General features: G+C 50.1%; 7 protein-coding genes across 7 annotated transcripts; 4 read left to right on the top strand and 3 right to left on the bottom strand.

The window, feature by feature from the left end:
• Positions 1-2,546: 2,546 nt before the first annotated feature.
• N7533_004968 (uncharacterized protein) lies at positions 2,547-2,975 on the top strand (the record flags this gene model as incomplete). The annotated part of the gene is made up of 1 exon (XM_057101618.1): positions 2,547-2,975. The coding sequence occupies one exon, from the start codon at positions 2,547-2,549 to the stop codon at positions 2,973-2,975; it is 429 nt and encodes a 142-aa protein (XP_056961248.1).
• Positions 2,976-3,190: 215 nt separating this feature from the next.
• Positions 3,191-4,168, top strand: N7533_004967 (velvet factor family protein; the record flags this gene model as incomplete). Its single annotated transcript, XM_057101617.1, has 1 exon — positions 3,191-4,168. One exon carries the CDS (start codon positions 3,191-3,193, stop codon positions 4,166-4,168), a length of 978 nt encoding a protein of 325 aa, XP_056961247.1.
• Positions 4,169-6,027: 1,859 nt separating this feature from the next.
• Positions 6,028-7,430, bottom strand: N7533_004966 (indoleamine 2,3-dioxygenase; the record flags this gene model as incomplete). The annotated part of the gene is made up of 3 exons (XM_057101616.1): positions 6,028-6,393; positions 6,473-7,069; positions 7,137-7,430. 3 exons carry the CDS (start codon positions 7,428-7,430, stop codon positions 6,028-6,030), a joined length of 1,257 nt encoding a protein of 418 aa, XP_056961246.1.
• Positions 7,431-8,315: 885 nt separating this feature from the next.
• On the top strand, positions 8,316-10,380 carry N7533_004965 (kynureninase; the record flags this gene model as incomplete). The annotated part of the gene is made up of 5 exons (XM_057101615.1): positions 8,316-8,511; positions 8,610-8,947; positions 9,041-9,518; positions 9,627-10,039; positions 10,363-10,380. The coding sequence occupies 5 exons, from the start codon at positions 8,316-8,318 to the stop codon at positions 10,378-10,380; spliced, it is 1,443 nt and encodes a 480-aa protein (XP_056961245.1).
• N7533_004964 (C6 transcription factor) lies at positions 10,321-12,575 on the bottom strand (the record flags this gene model as incomplete). Its single annotated transcript, XM_057101614.1, has 6 exons — positions 10,321-11,086; positions 11,172-11,691; positions 11,741-12,129; positions 12,191-12,246; positions 12,300-12,453; positions 12,505-12,575. The coding sequence occupies 6 exons, from the start codon at positions 12,573-12,575 to the stop codon at positions 10,321-10,323; spliced, it is 1,956 nt and encodes a 651-aa protein (XP_056961244.1).
• Positions 12,576-13,344: 769 nt separating this feature from the next.
• N7533_004963 (cytochrome c oxidase subunit 7) lies at positions 13,345-14,002 on the bottom strand (the record flags this gene model as incomplete). The annotated part of the gene is made up of 5 exons (XM_057101613.1): positions 13,345-13,374; positions 13,465-13,496; positions 13,557-13,617; positions 13,694-13,772; positions 13,974-14,002. The coding sequence occupies 5 exons, from the start codon at positions 14,000-14,002 to the stop codon at positions 13,345-13,347; spliced, it is 231 nt and encodes a 76-aa protein (XP_056961243.1).
• A 278-nt stretch (positions 14,003-14,280) lies between these two features.
• Positions 14,281-16,893, top strand: N7533_004962 (uncharacterized protein; the record flags this gene model as incomplete). Its single annotated transcript, XM_057101612.1, has 1 exon — positions 14,281-16,893. The coding sequence occupies one exon, from the start codon at positions 14,281-14,283 to the stop codon at positions 16,891-16,893; it is 2,613 nt and encodes an 870-aa protein (XP_056961242.1).
• Positions 16,894-17,212: the final 319 nt, after the last annotated feature.

The raw sequence follows: 17,212 nt of genomic DNA, 5'->3' as shown, positions 1-17,212 counted from the left end.
TACCCCAGCGACAGGTTGAGCGCTGGGGGGGTTCTCGCGTATGCTATTGCAGTAGCTCTGCAGCAGTGGATGCCTTCGCAAGGCTCACCACCATGAGGCAATCGGGGCCACCGTCTTGATCCTATCATACTTGCGATATTCGGACCTGGGTGGGGCGCGCGGTTACCCCTCTACCTAAGCTAACTTTTCCTTGACAGCCCATCGAGCAATTTCCGCGGATCTCGCTTGCGCTGGTGGGGGCAATTCTTCTTTGACGTGGTCCCACGGCCGACTATTTGCCGACAAACATGTCCCTTTGAGTCGACGGATGGCAAGAACAGGGATATGTATGAACAGGGATATGAACAGGGATATGAACAGGGTACAGGAATGTGCTAAACAGGGGCAGTGGCAATTGACAAGGATTGCTGAAGAGCTGTCATTGACGGACGATACATCCAACCACCTCTGTTGAAATTTGGAATTCCGCAATCTACGCGATAATATCTGCAGTGCCGTGAACTCAGATTGCATCTCGGATGCGACAAGCGAACGATACGAACTTGGCAACGTTGCCTTGGTGCTTGGACCCTCCGCACCGGCCATTAATGCTGATGATGAAGGAGAAATAAGAAAGAACATTGTAGCAGAAGAAGTGAAAAGAGTCTGCCTTCATTACTTGGATTATGGCTGCCTTTGCCGATCAGATCTCAACTGACAGTGTGTGTTGCTCCATGCCATGCGAGGGATGACTGGCAAGCACTGCCGTGAAACAATGATCTACTTTGATTTCCTGGAAACCAATGACATTAGAGACTTACCGACTGCTAGTGCCCGCAATCTTCCCTAGTGGTTCTCTTCTACGGAGTACATTTCTTCCTTTCCTCCCGGAAGCTTGCCACCTTCGATGCACGGACGTCGTCAGAGGAGGCCTCGGTGCAAAGCCAACCCTCACACCCAGGTGCCACAGACACATTCGCTCAAATCACTCCACTGTGGGGGTCTTTTGGGAAGATCGTTGTCTGTTTTGATTTTTGACTCGCTTGCCAAGCCCCAATGGAGAGCACGCCAATAATCGGGGGCCGGACCTGCAGAGCCGTCCGTGACCGGGCGTGATTTCAAAATGATGCTTGAGATGATCAGCTCCGACCATTCTGAGGGTCGGTCAGTATCCGATCGACGGGTATCCCCGTTCACCTCCCGCGCAGGTGGTGAGTTGTGTCCACTCTATAAAGCGGAGCTCTGAGTTTTTCTGCACTTTTGAGGGGGACCCCGTTCCCACCGTTCCATGGGACACACGGCCTCTAAATTAGGAACCAATCCGCGATATACGGAGTATGGAATACATACAGCAACTAAGGCATCCCCTGCCTAGAGTTCATCACTAGGGTCCCTAGCTGCTGGTCAACCGTGTGCTGGCTAAATTTGTGCCTATTGCCATCACATGGAAAATACAGCCCCTTCTACAAGACGTTTTGAGGAGGGATTTGCTAGGGTTTCTGGCCCCATCACACCCATCACACTCAAACCCCCTACCATCCCCACCCCAAAACGGGCTGGGGCTCAGGCGACTAGGAGCAAGCCACTTTCACCTCTTTCGCATGCCACAGCTGTGGGGATTGATCTCGACTGCAGCATGGATGACCATGTAATCGTGCCGGTTGTTTGTTGACCGTCTTTCACAGGCTCTATCCTGAGATTTTTGTTCCTGACAGCAACTGATGCCCGAGAATCAAATTCGTGAGGCCGCAGCAACACACATACCACACACAGTGGTACACAGGCCCTTACTCCCCTCTCTCTTTCTGTATTGAATCTCCACCGTGGCTGTGGCGAACAAACGATTGCTCGGCCCGTCCCCCCGGGTTTCGTTGCCTCAAGCAGGACCGCCAATCGTATACGTTGGTAGTGATGGGGCTAGTTGGGGCCGACTCAAATAGAAAATGCCCAATTCGCAATTTCTCTGATATCTGCAAATCACTTGAAATTACTCAAAATAAAATAAAATAAAAATGAGAGAAAAAAAAGGAACGAATCCACACAGCCTCCGCTCCATGCACGCTTCGCCTCGTTGATTGGGCCGCGCTCGGCGCTGCACCGGCGAGGGGAAAATCCGGTGCGTCCAACATTTTGATGGACAGCTGAACCTCTCCTGATCTTCCAATTCCTTCAGTCGTGGTCATAACTCTCTATTCTCCATGGCGTGCCTTACCTGAAAAAACAGAATCTAAAAATAAGAAAAGAAAAAAAAGAAGAAGGAAAATCTGGATCTGCATCCTGCGGTTTATCAGATGTCTTGATCGTGGGCCGAGCAGATCCAGGATATGCAATCAACCTTTCAGGTTCAAGTTCCTATCTCCACCGTGGTCCCCATTATATCAAGTCAAGATTAAACCGAAAATCTACATTTGAGACATCGACTCCGCTTCGACGTGGCTGTGACTGGTCTGACCGCTCCATGTTCAATGCCTCTGGCGCTGAACTCATGAACCCACCGTTCCAATACGGCACGACTTTAAAATCAGCGCAACGGCCCGCATCTACGGCGCCTGCGCGATCCAGAATAGATGTCGAGGACTCCGTCGCAGCAATGCGGGAACCCTCCTGACAACAGGGCCTACGACCCTCGCTCCCAACCAAATATTCCCATGGCATATGAACCATATCCACGCCATGAGCCTCGTCACTTTGTCCCACCGGATGTGGGCTATTATCATCGGCCCATGATGGCAACACCACCGCCGCCGCGGTTGCCTCCATTAGGAACATTGCCCGAGACAAGTACGGACCCGAGATATATGCTCTCATCCGACAATGGTTACATGGCCCGCCATTCTTTACCGCAGACGCTGCCGTTGCGGATGCACCACCAGGACCCTTCTTCAAAGCCACAGACATATCCCGCGCCTTATGAAGAGAGATCGAATCCGATGTTGAGCCATAGTCGTGAGCTTGCTGCTTATCGGATGCGGACCTACGACCAAGAGTCCCAGTAAAGTCCCTTCCTTTTTCTTCATTTTTTGTCGATCCAACCATTCTACCTGTCAGTCCACCCGTCCTTGTGCGGCGTCCTTGAGGTATCATATCAAGCTGTTGCTTTTGAGTTCAGAATGACAGAATATCATTCAACCTGCTTGGAGAATCACGAATACAAGACGAGTATATACTAACACTTTATTATTACTTTAGGCATAGTAATAGTTCCACCAATATGCCGAGCCCTGTATACTCTGAGAAGAGCCCAATCTCATATCCTGCATCAGCGAGCATCACGCAAGAACCGAAACCACCACCCAGGAATCCAGGCTATAGCATGCCCCACGGCTTCGACAAGCTTCTTCACCTCGAGCCCGAATCATCACCCCCTCCACCACCCCGCCGAACCTCTACACAATCACGATATCACCTCCACGTTCGCCAGCAGCCCATCGCAGCCCGAGCCTGCGGCGCAGGAGACCGAGACCGTCGCCCTGTAGACCCACCCCCAATAGTCCAAATCCTCCTCACAGATTTTGACCCAGGGTCCCAAGATGACAGGGACATTCTCGAAGACCCCAGATTCACAGTGGGCTGTCTTCTCTTCCCCGTCTCCGATTCCCCGCCCTACCTGCCCAACACAGACGAAGACGAAACCCCAGAAGGAGGTGACGGCGACGGCGTCGCCCGCGCAGACGATACATTTTCAACCCCACTCCTCTCCGGCAAAGCATTCATGTCCCCCTTCTTCGTGGACGCAGATCCAGACCCCAACTCCGCACCCACACACCCATCCTCCGAGAATCCGCACCGAGTCCCATCGCCCGACCTCTCCCAGCCCGAGAACCTCCGGAATGCCTCGAAACTGCACCAGCCGGCGACATTCTTCATTTTCGCCGATCTGTCGATTCGCTCGGCGGGATTTTATCGGCTGCAGTTTCGGCTTATGAATTGGGGTTCTGTTGAGGATACGGGTCAGTCGATGCCGATTCTTGCGGAGGCGTGGTCTGATCCGTTCCGTGTGTATCCTGCGAAGGATTTTCCGGGGATGAGGGACTCGTCTATTCTTGCGGAGGGATTGAAGGAGCTTGGGTTTGTGGAGTTGAAGACTAGGGGGGAAAGGGAAAGGGAAGGGGAGGAAGAGGTGGTGATTTGGATTCTTGACTTTGGTTTTTGGTTCTTTTTCATCTTTTCTAAATCCTTACTCTTTTAGGTCATATTGACCCTGCAGCACCGACAGCATAGTGGGCAGTTCTCACATGACTTTATCTCGATCTCATTGTTTTTATTTTTTGAAGGTGTCTTTCGGGAATTTATGGGGGTTGGAGCACAGATGGCACGGAACATCGAGGATGAATAGGCGTGGCGTTGATTTTCTTTATTTTCCTTCTTTTATGCTTTGTCTGTAATCGAATATCCGATTATGCTAGGGGCATGGGTCACCATGGTGTTTATTTCTTTCGATATGAGATATGAATGATGAAGCGAGATATACTTTTTTAAGTCACGTTATGGCGTTTGGAGCATCGGGGAATGAAGTGCCGGGTACTTGATTCGTCCTTTTTCGCCTCTTTCCTAAGTGATCTCACATCCATTACTTAGGTGTCGAGCAGAAGTATGGTTGCATCGATTTGCAGGATTTGGGGCTCATTCTCACTAAGACGACTCCTATAATGCTTTTGGTTGGCCAGTCTTTTGGTGGGGAAATGGAGATTCGCCTTGCGTATAGTATTGCATCGCATAAAGATAAAAAGGTGAATCAGTTTCTCCAATTGATCAGATCGAGGCTAGAAATCATCAGAGACTGGTTTTGATCAAGTGATCACAGATACTCAGTTTAAGCGTCACGGTATGCGGGGTGAGTCCTCTACTATTTTGAATTCGATCCTTCAGCACGAACTGGTAGAGGCGACTCCGCTCAGCCTACTAGTAGAATACACCACTAAAATTTACTCTCCGACACATTCTCACATTCACACATGGCTTCCCTGAACATTACTTCCTCCTGTAAGCTTCTTCTGAGGGACTCGAAGCCTCAGGCGCATAGTGTGCTGCTGACTCGGCCCGCTCCCACCAGATGTAGATAGCCTCAGATTGTTCCTTCCATAGCCATATCACACATCATTCTATTTATTATCCCTTCTGTCTACTAGCTCCCACGAAGGAGATAGCAAAAGTCTTACTCAACCCTCGTCAAGAAGAGAACTTCTCACACCGCTAGAAAAACAGATTACTGCAATTTGAGCCTTGTTTCTTTCTCCCATACAACGAGAAGAGCCTCCAAGACCGCTATCCCATCCGGAGTGGCAAAGAGATAGATCTACTCAAGCCTGTTCCTAGCGGATCCGATTCCGCTCTAGACCAAGCATGCCAGGAGTATCCGCGCAGAATAGAGGAAGGAATCATTTATTGTGCCAAAAAACTCCATTAAGTATGGCTTCGCTATTTCGAACAAAAAAAGACAATGCTTATGTTCGTTCAAAGGTAGCTCTTCAGTACTATTGCCGTGAAACGGTTTCAGAACTACCATATCCACCTGCTCAGTTCAAAATATCCATCTAACAAAGCATATCAGGACTTTTGCTAACATCGTAGTAGGTACCGATCCTTTCACTCCTTGGGGAACACCATGTTCGGATTCTCAAGTTGTCATTTGATGAGAAGAACTTCGTGATACAGTACTCACAGATGCGGGATTGCTGGGATGAGAAAAATCCACCTTTTAGCCTTCTTCTTCGTTATTCCCTCAGTCAACCGGCCAGGCCTGTCAAATAATTTGAGTTGTTTTACTTTGTCGTTTCATATCATTGCTTCAATCTAGATGTTCGCTGTACAAGATGACTACCCCACCTTCTCAGGGCGCGGCTGCGGCAGCAATACGGTCATTATACCCCCGTTACTTCAGCAAATTGCATCAGCTAGATACGAACAGGGCGTTATACACTCGAGCAGTTAAGAAAAGCGGAATCTCTGTTCCAAGTCATTAAGTCATCAGATCACATCTACCCATCTAAGGATAAGGAAGACAGGTGTAAAAACAAAAAGCAAAAGGTGCCATCGCCATGATTGTAACTAGCAAGTAGCAGCCTTTGTATCATCTCTTGTCTGCTTCAAGAACGGAATCAAACTAGTTCCACCCGTGCCATAAAGACCTGTAGCATTTTTATCGTCCAGCCCTTTCATCTGTGTACTAGCAGTGGCTAGATTCACCTTCTCGTTCTTCAAAGGCACACCGTTTCGCGCAGGCTTTATTATATACCGCGAAACGATCTGGATGTGCGTATCCCGGAAGGAACTCAGTGACAGGACCGCGGCATTATAGGATTCTTTTAGAGCTTGCTCGGTTGGCGAGGAGAGTATATACTCGCGGATATTTGAGATGACAGAGAGGGTTTTCAGGAAATTCCTGTGAGGAGCAGGCATGTATTTGCGCATTTCCTACTCGAATGGATCTATATTAGCATCATGATCACGGTGCGGATACTAAGATAGCGGGCGGTTTGCTAGATGGACCTACCTGAATATACCCGGTTCCTGCAGGCTTGACATCCCCTGTAGCGGAGTGATTGACGCCGAGGAATATATCAAAGGTTTGAATCAATGAGCTTTGAGCATTGCTGCCCCCGCTATACTGGTGCCAGTCTCCTTTGCCCTCGCCGATATCGTAATATACGCCGTTGGGCAGACCCGCGGCGCTCATGTTCTTGCTTCCAGCAAGGAAGGGACGAAGCTGGTGGAAGAAAACATCCGGTTGGTTCTTCTCGTACATTCGCCGGAGAGTCGAATTTAAATCTTCGAGGATATCGGTGAATCTGTAAAGAAGTGCGGTAAGACGCGGGATATCGTTGGCGGCGGCTGCGGCGATTGCATCTAGCATTAAAGAGATGATTCTGGCACCCTTAGCCTCTATGGCAACGGATATGACGATGAACCATTCTTCATCTTTGGTTCCGGTAAAGGACGTCAACAGAGAGAGGTTGTCTGGTTCTGTGATGTCTGCTTCTGGAACGGTGGTATAGTTCCATAGAGTGAGGGCTGCATATGTTGCACACGGAGGTAGACCCAGATGAGCGGAGATTTCGAGTAAGGGTCTTGAGATGCAGGGAGGAAGAATCTTTTTGCCGGTTGATGTTAGAGAAAGTAGATCTAATAAGGTTATTGAACAAGGGATTTCTGCTTACGTCTTGGGGTTTCTCGCCGCCCCAGATATATGCGTGGGTTAAAAACCCTAGTATGCTATATGCGCGGCGCCATTCCGGTTCAGTTTGCAACCATTCTGTTGTCAGAATAGGGAGATTATCGACTAATGACCTTATCTCGCCGGTTTGAATGAGGGTTGGCAGCCGAACAGCGAGATTCTCCCACGGTGCGTAGTAAGAGGAGGGTAATTGTTGTAGTGGAAGTCCTCCTGGAAGGAAGCCATGATCTGGAGAGATCGCAAAATCTTCCAAGTTGATTTCTGCTGATTGAATCATGGCGGCGAGTAATTCCAGGGGAAAATAATAAGAATGTTCTGGATGGATAGTAGAGCCGAGCTGTTGTTCAACGTTTGTTCAACGTATCCAGGCCAGAAGTACCTTGGGACAAGCGGAAGTTAAATGAAAGACAACTTAGATACGGTGCACCCTCCAGCTTGAAATAGGTCAACGTGACGGAATTGCAGACTGGACGGCTTGGTCCATGCCGGGTGGCATCGGCCCCAGGGCATTGCTATCTATGAAACCCGGAATTAAGCCGGATCGCCATCCGGCCTCCGGGTTGGTTGATGAGGTCACTCGAACTAGTTTTCTGCAGGCCATAGTACGGCACTCATAACACACTATAGATCGGGGATTAGATACTTTGCTATCACGTCTTTATCGACTGCCAGTGTTCAATGCCCACTGCACCTGCACTGCACGTCTTGCAGCTAGCCTATATGCATCACACACGTCAACTGGTCAAATTGAAATTTGGAAAGTTACTCCCAACCAATGAATGAGTTTTCCACTACGGTGAATTATGTAGTAGATTTATCACCTCATATCACAATTCTTCACCGACTTCCCATCCCATCCAGATCCATCCTATCCACGTTATCTTTTTGCGGGGGATAAATGTGGGACCGGATCAAAGAAGGCGGAAGCGGATGTATCATCCGGCCTGCGACTTCCCCCCGCGAAGAAATGAAAAGAAAAAAAGAAAAGAGGTTAGTCGTATAAAGTGGGAAACAGCCGAGTCCGAGTAAAAGATTCTATTGTAAACCACCTGCTCCGTGTTCCCCCTTGTGACCCCCCCTTGTTATACGAGCCACTCAACTTCCCTGTCTACTCCATACTCTCACTTCCAGTCCCAGTCTCAGTCTCAGCCCCAGCCCCAGTATGAACGGCACCAACGGCACCAACGGTACAAATGGTACAAATGGGGTCAAATCGCCCAAGCCCATTTTCCCCGCAGAGGCGGTAACCAGGGAATACGCATTTTCCTTGGATAAGACAGATCCCCTGCGGGCACTGCGGGACGAATTTATTATTCCCTCCAAGGCCAACCTTGCCAGTAAGGTACTGGCTAAGCCAGGTAAGACAAGACAACCATTGGGATTTAAACAACTGTCCTCCGTGTCCCATAATTCTCGTACTCGCTCTAGCGCTGATGCTGATGCTGATGCTTCACAGGTCTTTCCAATGAGCCGAGTATCTACTTCTGCGGTAACTCCTTGGGCATTCAGCCCAAGGCAGTCGCAAAGTATATGGAAGCTCAGCTGGATACGTGGGCTGGCATTGGTGTTTGCGGTCACTTTACTGATCTCGAGGGGTCCCCACTGTCTCAGTGGCAACTGCTCTCTGAGCAAGCTGCGGCCTCTATGAGCAAGATCGTCGGGGCAAACCCAGACGAGGTCGCCGCTATGGGCACATTGACCATGAACCTGCATCTCTTGCTGGCATCTTTCTACCGACCAACCGAGACCCGGAGAAAGATCCTCATGGATTGGAAGGCGTTCCCGAGTGATCATGTAAGTGTGCATCTTGCATCAATCAGTACCACAAACATCGCCACAGGCGATCGGGGACGGATCCCGAGAAATGCATGGCTGACGAGAGAATAGTATGCAATCGAGTCGCATATCGCCTGGCACGGCCTCGACTCCAAGGATAATATGGTTCTCATCGGTCCCGACGAGGACACTTATGAAATCCCCACGGAAAAGATCCTCTCGTATATCGATCAGCACGCCCATGATGCCGCCGTGCTCCTTTTACCTGGCATCCAGTACTACACCGGTCAGCTTTTCGATATCCCACGCATCACGAGGTACGCGCAGGAGCGTGGCCTGATCGTGGGCTGGGATCTTGCACACGCGTACGGAAATGCGGAAATCAAGCTGCATGACTGGAATGTTGACTTTGCAGCGTGGTGTACCTACAAGTACGGGAATGCGGGCCCTGGTGCGATGGGTGGTCTATTCGTCAACGAGCGTCATGGAAAAGTCGACTATTCTGATGGGGAGGATTCACCCAAGTTTCGCCATCGCTTGACGGGCTGGTATGGCGGTGACCGATCTGTGCGGTTCAAGATGGATAATAGTGAGTCTTTGATATGCCCTACCGCTTTACCCTTACCCCGCCTCACCTCACCGAGCCAGAATGGCGAGCCATAGACCTAGTTCCACATGACACTAATGCATACCACAGAGTTCAAGCCGATTCCCGGTGCCGGGGGGTGGGTGCTCTCTAACCCCTCCGTGATTGATTTGACAACTCTCTGCGCGTCACTTTCCGTCTTCGACAAGACCTCCATGAAGGAGTTGCGCCAAAAGTCCTTCCAATTGACCGCTTACCTGGAGTTCCTGCTGCTGAATGATTCCACCGAGGAGGATCGTCAGTTCCAGATCATCACGCCTTCTGACCCCCACGCTCGTGGCGCACAGCTGAGTCTGTTGCTAAAGCCGGGTCTTCTGCACAAAGTGGCGGATCGTTTACAGAATGCGGGTATCATTTGTGACAAGCGTGAGCCGGATGTTGTTCGGGTTGCGCCTGTGCCGCTGTACAACACTTTCTCTGAAGTCTGGCAATTTGTCGAGGTTTTCAAGGGGGGCTCTTTCTTCGTGATTTCTTTTTTTTTCTCATACATGGATGGACCCTAGAAGGAAAATGGGTAGGCCTTTTGTTTTCTCTTCAAATTATTTTATGCATAGCTTTTTTTTCTAGCAAAATACCATCTGCGCTGGTCCTTTACTGATATAATTTGCTTTCATCTGGAGGTAAAAGGGTTTCTATCAGATTATAGAGGTGAGTAGGAGATATCTATAGAAGAATATTTGCCGAACATCCAATTAACAGTCAACATTGTTCGCGCAGGGAGAGATGCCCGATCCATTGGAAAGTTTCAGAAATTCCCAACAGAATCCCAATTTTCTCCACTCCTCAGGAATTCCTGCCCCTGTGAAAAGAAATTTGACGCCAGGATTGAAAAGTCATCATTCGACAACGTCAATTGCTGCGGCGAGAGTAGCCCACTTGTTGAATAATCCTGTGTCCCTGTAAATGCAGTATCCGGCCCCGCCCCCGTACCTGTTCCGAAGCTCTGCTGCTGTACCGCCGACGAAGGATGCTCATCCGACGCATTCAATCGGCTCGGGGCGGGTAGAGGCGAGGTCTGCGAGACCTCCGCGGCTACAGGCGGCGGGCCGGAACAAAGAGAGTCGCCGAATAAGCGACGTGCAGAGTCTGTGTCATTATTGGATGAGTATTCTAGGATCTCCCAGAAGCGGGATAAGTCGATGAGGAGGCTTTGGTTCTCTGTGTCTGGGTCTGGTTGGTAGGTTGCTGAGACGGCGTCTTCGAGGTGTTGGAGTCGTCGCGCTAGCCGGGCCATGTGCGGCCATCTCTGACCGATTCTTTGGACAAATTGCACGCATTGGGTGAATCTTTCGCGCTTTTGTTGCCGGATTGTGGGGTTGTCGGTGAAGCTTAGCTGGAGCTCGATGGTTGCTACTACTGCGGCGCTGTAGCCCAGTAAAGGGTCTGAGACTAGGAATGACTTTTCTTCGAAGTAGTTGATGAAGTGGATGATCCAGGTTGTGTGTGAGGAGATAAGGTCCGAGGTATGTTGCAGGAAAATTTCTGGGATGGTACTTCGGAACGTGCGTAGGCTCAGAGATAGTAGCAGTGGGTGATTCAAAAGGCATAGGATGGTGTGATACATGAATTGGTTTAGGAACCAAGGCCCCCCAGTACTCCCGATGAGCTTGGAGTTCTTCCAACGACCTGTCGCTGAGGTTTGCAGGTTTGTATCGATGTTTTAGAGGCATGCGTGTTTCCATTTCCATCTGTATAGCGAGGATTTTGGAGTACTCGGAGTCGGGGGACCACGGCGGGACATTGCTGGGTCTTCCTCGGAGCTGCACGTATTTCGCAGTCCGGGCAAATGCCTCGCTAAGCATTATCACATATGCATTAATTCCCTGATCCTGGATCGTGCTCCTTCGAGTCCCTGAATTTGATGGCCCGGGTGACATAATCCTTGGAGGTCTTGATGGGCTTTGCGGATATTGTGGACCACCCACTTCTAGGGAGTCAAGAGTCGAAAATTCCCCGCCATGCAGGCGCTTAAGGAGACATATACTCCAGAAGCAACGCCGGCGCTCTTCCCGAACTATTGGGTCTGATGGAGGACGAGTCTCCATGCCAAGATTAGCGCACTGGGCCAAATTCATGGCAAGGCTGCTGTGAATGCTCGAGCGATGCGTATTGCCATCTATTCAATTTGTTAATTTGCGCCAGTTTAATTCTGAGGTGTGTCTTACTGGTAAAGTCGACCAGGCTCAGCAAGCATAAGCACTGGAGTGTTGATACTTCAACTGGCCCTTCCGAAACTCGTTTCATGACGAGACCGCGTGCGACTTCTGCATAGCCATTGACCTGCTCCGTCAGATCCCGGCTATTATGATATGTATCCGAAAAACGGAGAGTCAAGGCGAAGATCGCATAAATGATTTCGACATCACGTGTAGGAAGACTGGCCAAAAAGCTGCTCCGGTGGAATAGAGGCAGTGGCTGAGAATCGCAGTATAACAGATACAACTCTGCAATGGGCATAATTTCATCCCAGGGCGGCAAGACAGCCGAGAAGCTTGTCGCGGGTGGTCCCATAACTGGAATGAGAGAATCTGAAGATCCATTCCTTGAATTGGAGCTGGTGCATGGACTTGTGTTAATAACCACAAAGTTCTGGCTTGTAGAAAAAGGAGATATACCCAAGATGATCAAGGACAGCTCCAAGTTTGCCTTCTAGGCTTTTTAACCTGTCCTCCTATACTGGTATATTAGATGACTTTCATCAGGGCTTGGATCCTATATTCTTACCAATGTGTGCGATGCCGGTAGAGCTACACTGTCGCTCCTCGATGCTTCCTCTGGAGCTGGCCGACGCCTCTCTTCCGCGTAAACGCATTGCTGCCTGAGTCTAGCACAGAGCGAGCAAACAGGTTGCTCACCGGGGCATTTTGCTTTCTTGCGCCTGGGCCTTCTGTGAGCGTCATTCTCTTTGAAGCATGGTTGGTGTTCTTACCTGCATGGCTCACAGGCCTGCCTCACGCGTTTGGAGGGTCGCTCTGGATAAGTGGGGTCTGTCTGGTCCATTTCACAAGTCTTGGCTGTCAACTGCCACCAAACATAATTCTGGGTCTGCTTTTAGCACAGGATAGAAGTGTGGCATTTATCGATATGTTTGCATGTCCGGCCTTTTTAACGAACGTAGGCGTGTTGGCGTATTCAATAATGAAAGGTCTCAACTTGTATAGCCGATCAGACACGGAGCTCCGCTCTGTTTAGTACGACTTAAACCCAGTCGAAATCGCAATGTTGTCTTGAGAAGTTGAAATTGAATTGCAGTCACCGAGAGACAGTGATATGGATGACTAAGCGAATTGTATCCGGCGGTGGATGAACTCAAGATCAATGAAGCGTATGGTCTTGTTGGAATGATCAGCTGTTCTCCATAGAATAGCTTTCGAGATCGTCTAGGTTAGTTTATGTACACCGGAGGTATTATTTTACAAACTAATGTTGGTAAAAATGATATGACGAGTTCCTTCTCGGCCCGATTAGTAGGCCAACTCGGCTGGACCAATGACGCGCTGCAGAAAGTAAGCCCGAACAATATCAGATAAGGAAACCACCAGAAAGAGCTTGACAGCATTACTCTACATCTATCTGAATCCAATGAAAATAAAATACTGCATCCGAGGCAACAATTCTGGAATTGGCGCTTGAGTTGGTATATGTACAGCCCCAAATCATCCATGTGCCTGCAAACCCGTCTATTCCATCACCGGAGTAGAAATACACCACCATCCAATAGACAAACAATATCTTCCGCAACCAAGCCAGTTGAAAGAGGTGGCATCATTTATTTCTCGCCGAACCAAGTCTTGTGGCCCTGTAATAAAGTCAGTATACGGCCCGGGGAAACTTCCACTAGGGGAGCTTGTAGGGGGCGCTGGTGTGAACGAGCAAGGGCTCAACTTACGAAGACCATGCGGCCCATGGCGTAGGTGGTAGCTAAGAAGCGTTTCAGTTAGCTCGTTGTCAACAATTGCAATTCGAGATAGGTCCACTCACCAGCACCGAGGCCGTAGACGGAGATGAGGTAGGGGTACATGATGTAACCGCTACGGGAGGTCTGTAGAGTTCGAATTGTATGTTAGATTATCGATTGCTAATTGCTGTGTCGAGGGGCGATTGAGTCGGGGACTGACCTTCCACCACTGACGCTTGCCGTCGTGGTTCTGGAACAGACGCTGGTAGAAAGGGACACGGTTCTCGCGGAACACGAAACTGAAGACAAACAAGGCGAGTTAGCAAGTGTTCATGCCAGAAGTGAAAGTAGTTCGAGGTTCGTGGCGCGGCCAATTGCAATTGACCAATTGCGATGTCCCTCGAAGACTGCTTCACGAATTTCGGGGCACCCCCGGGATAGGCGCGGCGCGGGCCCGGCGACGTTGAGATTTCAGGGAGCATAAATCGAGGGAGACGTACCCGGCCATACGAGGCGCAGTGCGGAACATTTTGGCGGTTGGAGGGGAGGTAGGGATTGAGGTGGGAGGAGGGAAGGGCGATGATCGTGCCATCGTCGTTGTGAGGGAGCTCGAGTCACCTGACTTCCCTCTTCTTTCCGGGATGACTAAGAATGCCGAAAAGGGCAACGCGGAAAGCGTCCAATCATCGTCACCTAGTTTGAGCTTGCAATTATTGTTGTTCACTTCTTTCTTCCTCTTTGTCTTTCCTGATCGTTCCAGCTCCATGCGGTGGTTGACACCGGCTGTCATCCTTTCTCGCCCAACCCATGCGACCGGCTCTCCTTCGACTGCTGAGGAGGCCTTTCGCCGTCTCAACCCTCGACACTCTCGCCGCGACCTCGATTGGGATCGAACAATTGGAGTTTGATTACACGCGCCTGCGCGGTCAACCACAATGCTTGCGACATTATTCAAGCGCCAATAACCCCGATACTCGCCCTGTTGAGCGCAAACACTGGCCACGGCAGCGTAGGACGCTCAGGAAGCGAGATCTGCCTTTGACCGTCCATGAGATTGAAATACCGACAAAAACCAATGCGATAGCACCGCCACAACTTCCACCTAAACCTCATTCCGAAAACGAAACGATAATTGATTTCCCTGTGAAGACCTTGCGATTACACCCAGAACGGCTGGAGTTCGAATCGAACATCGGACACACCCGTGATATTGGGACGCGGTTAGTGGACCAGCCGGAGCATTCGAGCGACTTTGAACTCTGGGAAGAGCTCCTCAATCACCGACAACGGCTCTATGGAGATCAAGGCATACAAGAGATTTGGGAGGGACTGACGGTTCGCTTGCAAGGGGTTCAATTACCCGTCACTGGAGCCCGGGCCGATTTCCTATGGAAAAGCTTTGTTGGTCTTGGGTTGAGGCGCGAGATATATCTTTCGGGTGTGCTCCAACATGCGATTGACCTCTACGAGCGTGAAGGCGCTAGCTGGCCGCATCTTTATGAAAGTGTGGTAGGTGGACTATTGGACCAAGGCAGGACCAGACAAGCTTCCGCATTACATCGACGACTGCAACAGTCAGGAATAGCCCAGCCCAATGACCTCGTACGGGTGGTTAAGTCGGCCTTCCGCCCTGCATGTCTACCAACTTCTACAGATCCGCCACACTCGATAATAGCCCAACGGCGGACAATCACTCTCGGGATGACGGCCTTTAAAGATATGTGTCGCTGTACACCGGGTCATCGTATCTACGGGCCAGTAATCTCGGATTTAATGCAGAGCGGCTTTGGGGAACATGCGCTGCGAATGCATAACTTCCTGGTGAAACACGATGACCATCCGCAAACAGCGGAGGAAATGTTAGATCTTCTGGAATACGTCAAAAGACATGGCAGTCGACAGGAATTTGACGCCATCCGAGACTACGCCAAAGACAGAGAATTCGAAGATTTCAATATCGACGCACCCATATCAAACGATACAGCATTAACTGGCAACGCAAAAAAAACAACAGGCAGGAGATATAACGACGACATCGGCGCAAAGTTGATCTCTACACCTCCCTTCAATCTAGAATGGGTCATTGGGACTCTCAAAATGCTCGGCATCTCAGCAATCGGACCCCGTACTATTCGCGAAATTACCATCAGAGCCAACGGCAGCAAGGAGGTCCTGGATCGAATTAAGATGATTCGGGGATCCGGAATCACGATCGAAGACTCCGTCTTCCCAAGACTGGTTGAGAAGCTTGCCAGACAGCACCGCAGTATCCTACTCTCGGATTTGCTGCATAGTGATCAGCACCCTGATGTCCTGGCAGACGTGAAGATGCAAGAATCGTTCCTGGTGTCGCACTATATGACCCAGGACTGGCGCCAGTATAACTTGGCGCAGGCGGTGTTGGCAGAGCATTTTCCAGGCACGTCTGGTCTTTTGGATATACACTTCCGCAAGCACATTGCAGCCGGGGAATATGATGCCGCTTCCAAGGTGGTGGATGAAGTTGCCATACATGGCCAGAAGTTAAGCGAGGAGAGCGTGGATTTCATGGCTGAAAAAGTCCTGACATATCGCCAAGTGACTAAAGCCCCTACCCCGGGCAAACAGCTATCGGCTAAAGATGAGGTGATGTTTGTCTTTAGGGTCCTGCAACGCGTGGTCCCTGCCGGGAGCTATGTCAGTGCAGCATTTTGGGTTGAGTTGCTGAAGCGGCTCGGCATGAGTGATAATTGGGATGAACTCAGCGAAGTGTGCCAATGGTTGGTTCACGAGTACTCATTTCGTCACCACGCAACGCCCTCGTTGTTCCCCTCCAAGTTGCAGCCTACTGGGCGAGACGGCCGAATTCTCGATCAAATATTTACCGAGACAATGCACGTGGCGATTGTCACCTGGGGATTTCGACCGCGCATCGACGAATATATCGTCAAGGAACAAAAGCATTATTACGAGCACCCGATTACTGGCGGAAAGCATATTCTCTGGATGCGGGGCATCATTCTTCTTCGAATGTTGAGCAACGCCGGCCTGAAAGTCGAGGCAAATTGGGTCCGACAAGCGACTCGTCGCCGATTGGCCATTTTGTTCAGCAAGTATTCACCCTCGGCGAAACCAGTCAACCGAACCCTGCGACGACTGTGTCCATTCACTCTGTATGAACTGATTGCCGCTGCAAAGCGTGCTTGGGGTGATGAGTCTTTGTTCCGTGGGGGAGAGCTCTCGCGGTCTCTTTGGGGTATGGCAAATCCATATCGGACGACGAGCAGTTTCCGCCGTTCTTCGAACGTCCTACTCTCACGGGCAGAAATGGGGCACCTACGAGAAAAGGTTCGACAAGGCGATAGTCGTGCTTTGCGTCAGATGCGCGAGTGGCGAGATCAACGCGATCGCTTTCCACCGAAACCACGGCCACACTCATAGCTGTGTTTTTTGTATATTATTTTGTATTTATATTTTGTATATATCACTATAGAGATGAATGGGTGTACCAATAATTGACAACCAAAGAATACAACTTGAACCCTCTCATTCCCTCTGTATCAGCACTCCTTGGGGCACCCTTGAGGTAGAAATCCATCGGACGAATGAAGATGATCGACAGGGTGCATCAGTAGGCGCGCCGCTCCTCGCGTCAGACCGGGCTGTGCGACTGACGTGGATGTGTTCCCCTATAATTTGAGTGTTGCCTACGAGTAGTCCACTGAAGAGATTTCATAATAAGTCTGTACTCTACTCGTAA

The sequence above is a fragment of the Penicillium manginii genome, assembly GCF_028828005.1.
Source record: "Penicillium manginii strain IBT 31320 chromosome Unknown utg000004l:1.0-7231830.0:1.0-7236170.0, whole genome shotgun sequence".
In the NCBI taxonomy this organism is placed as follows: domain Eukaryota; kingdom Fungi; phylum Ascomycota; class Eurotiomycetes; order Eurotiales; family Aspergillaceae; genus Penicillium; species Penicillium manginii.
Note: the sequence above shows the minus strand (reverse complement) of the source record. Positions and strands in the feature narration are given on the sequence as shown.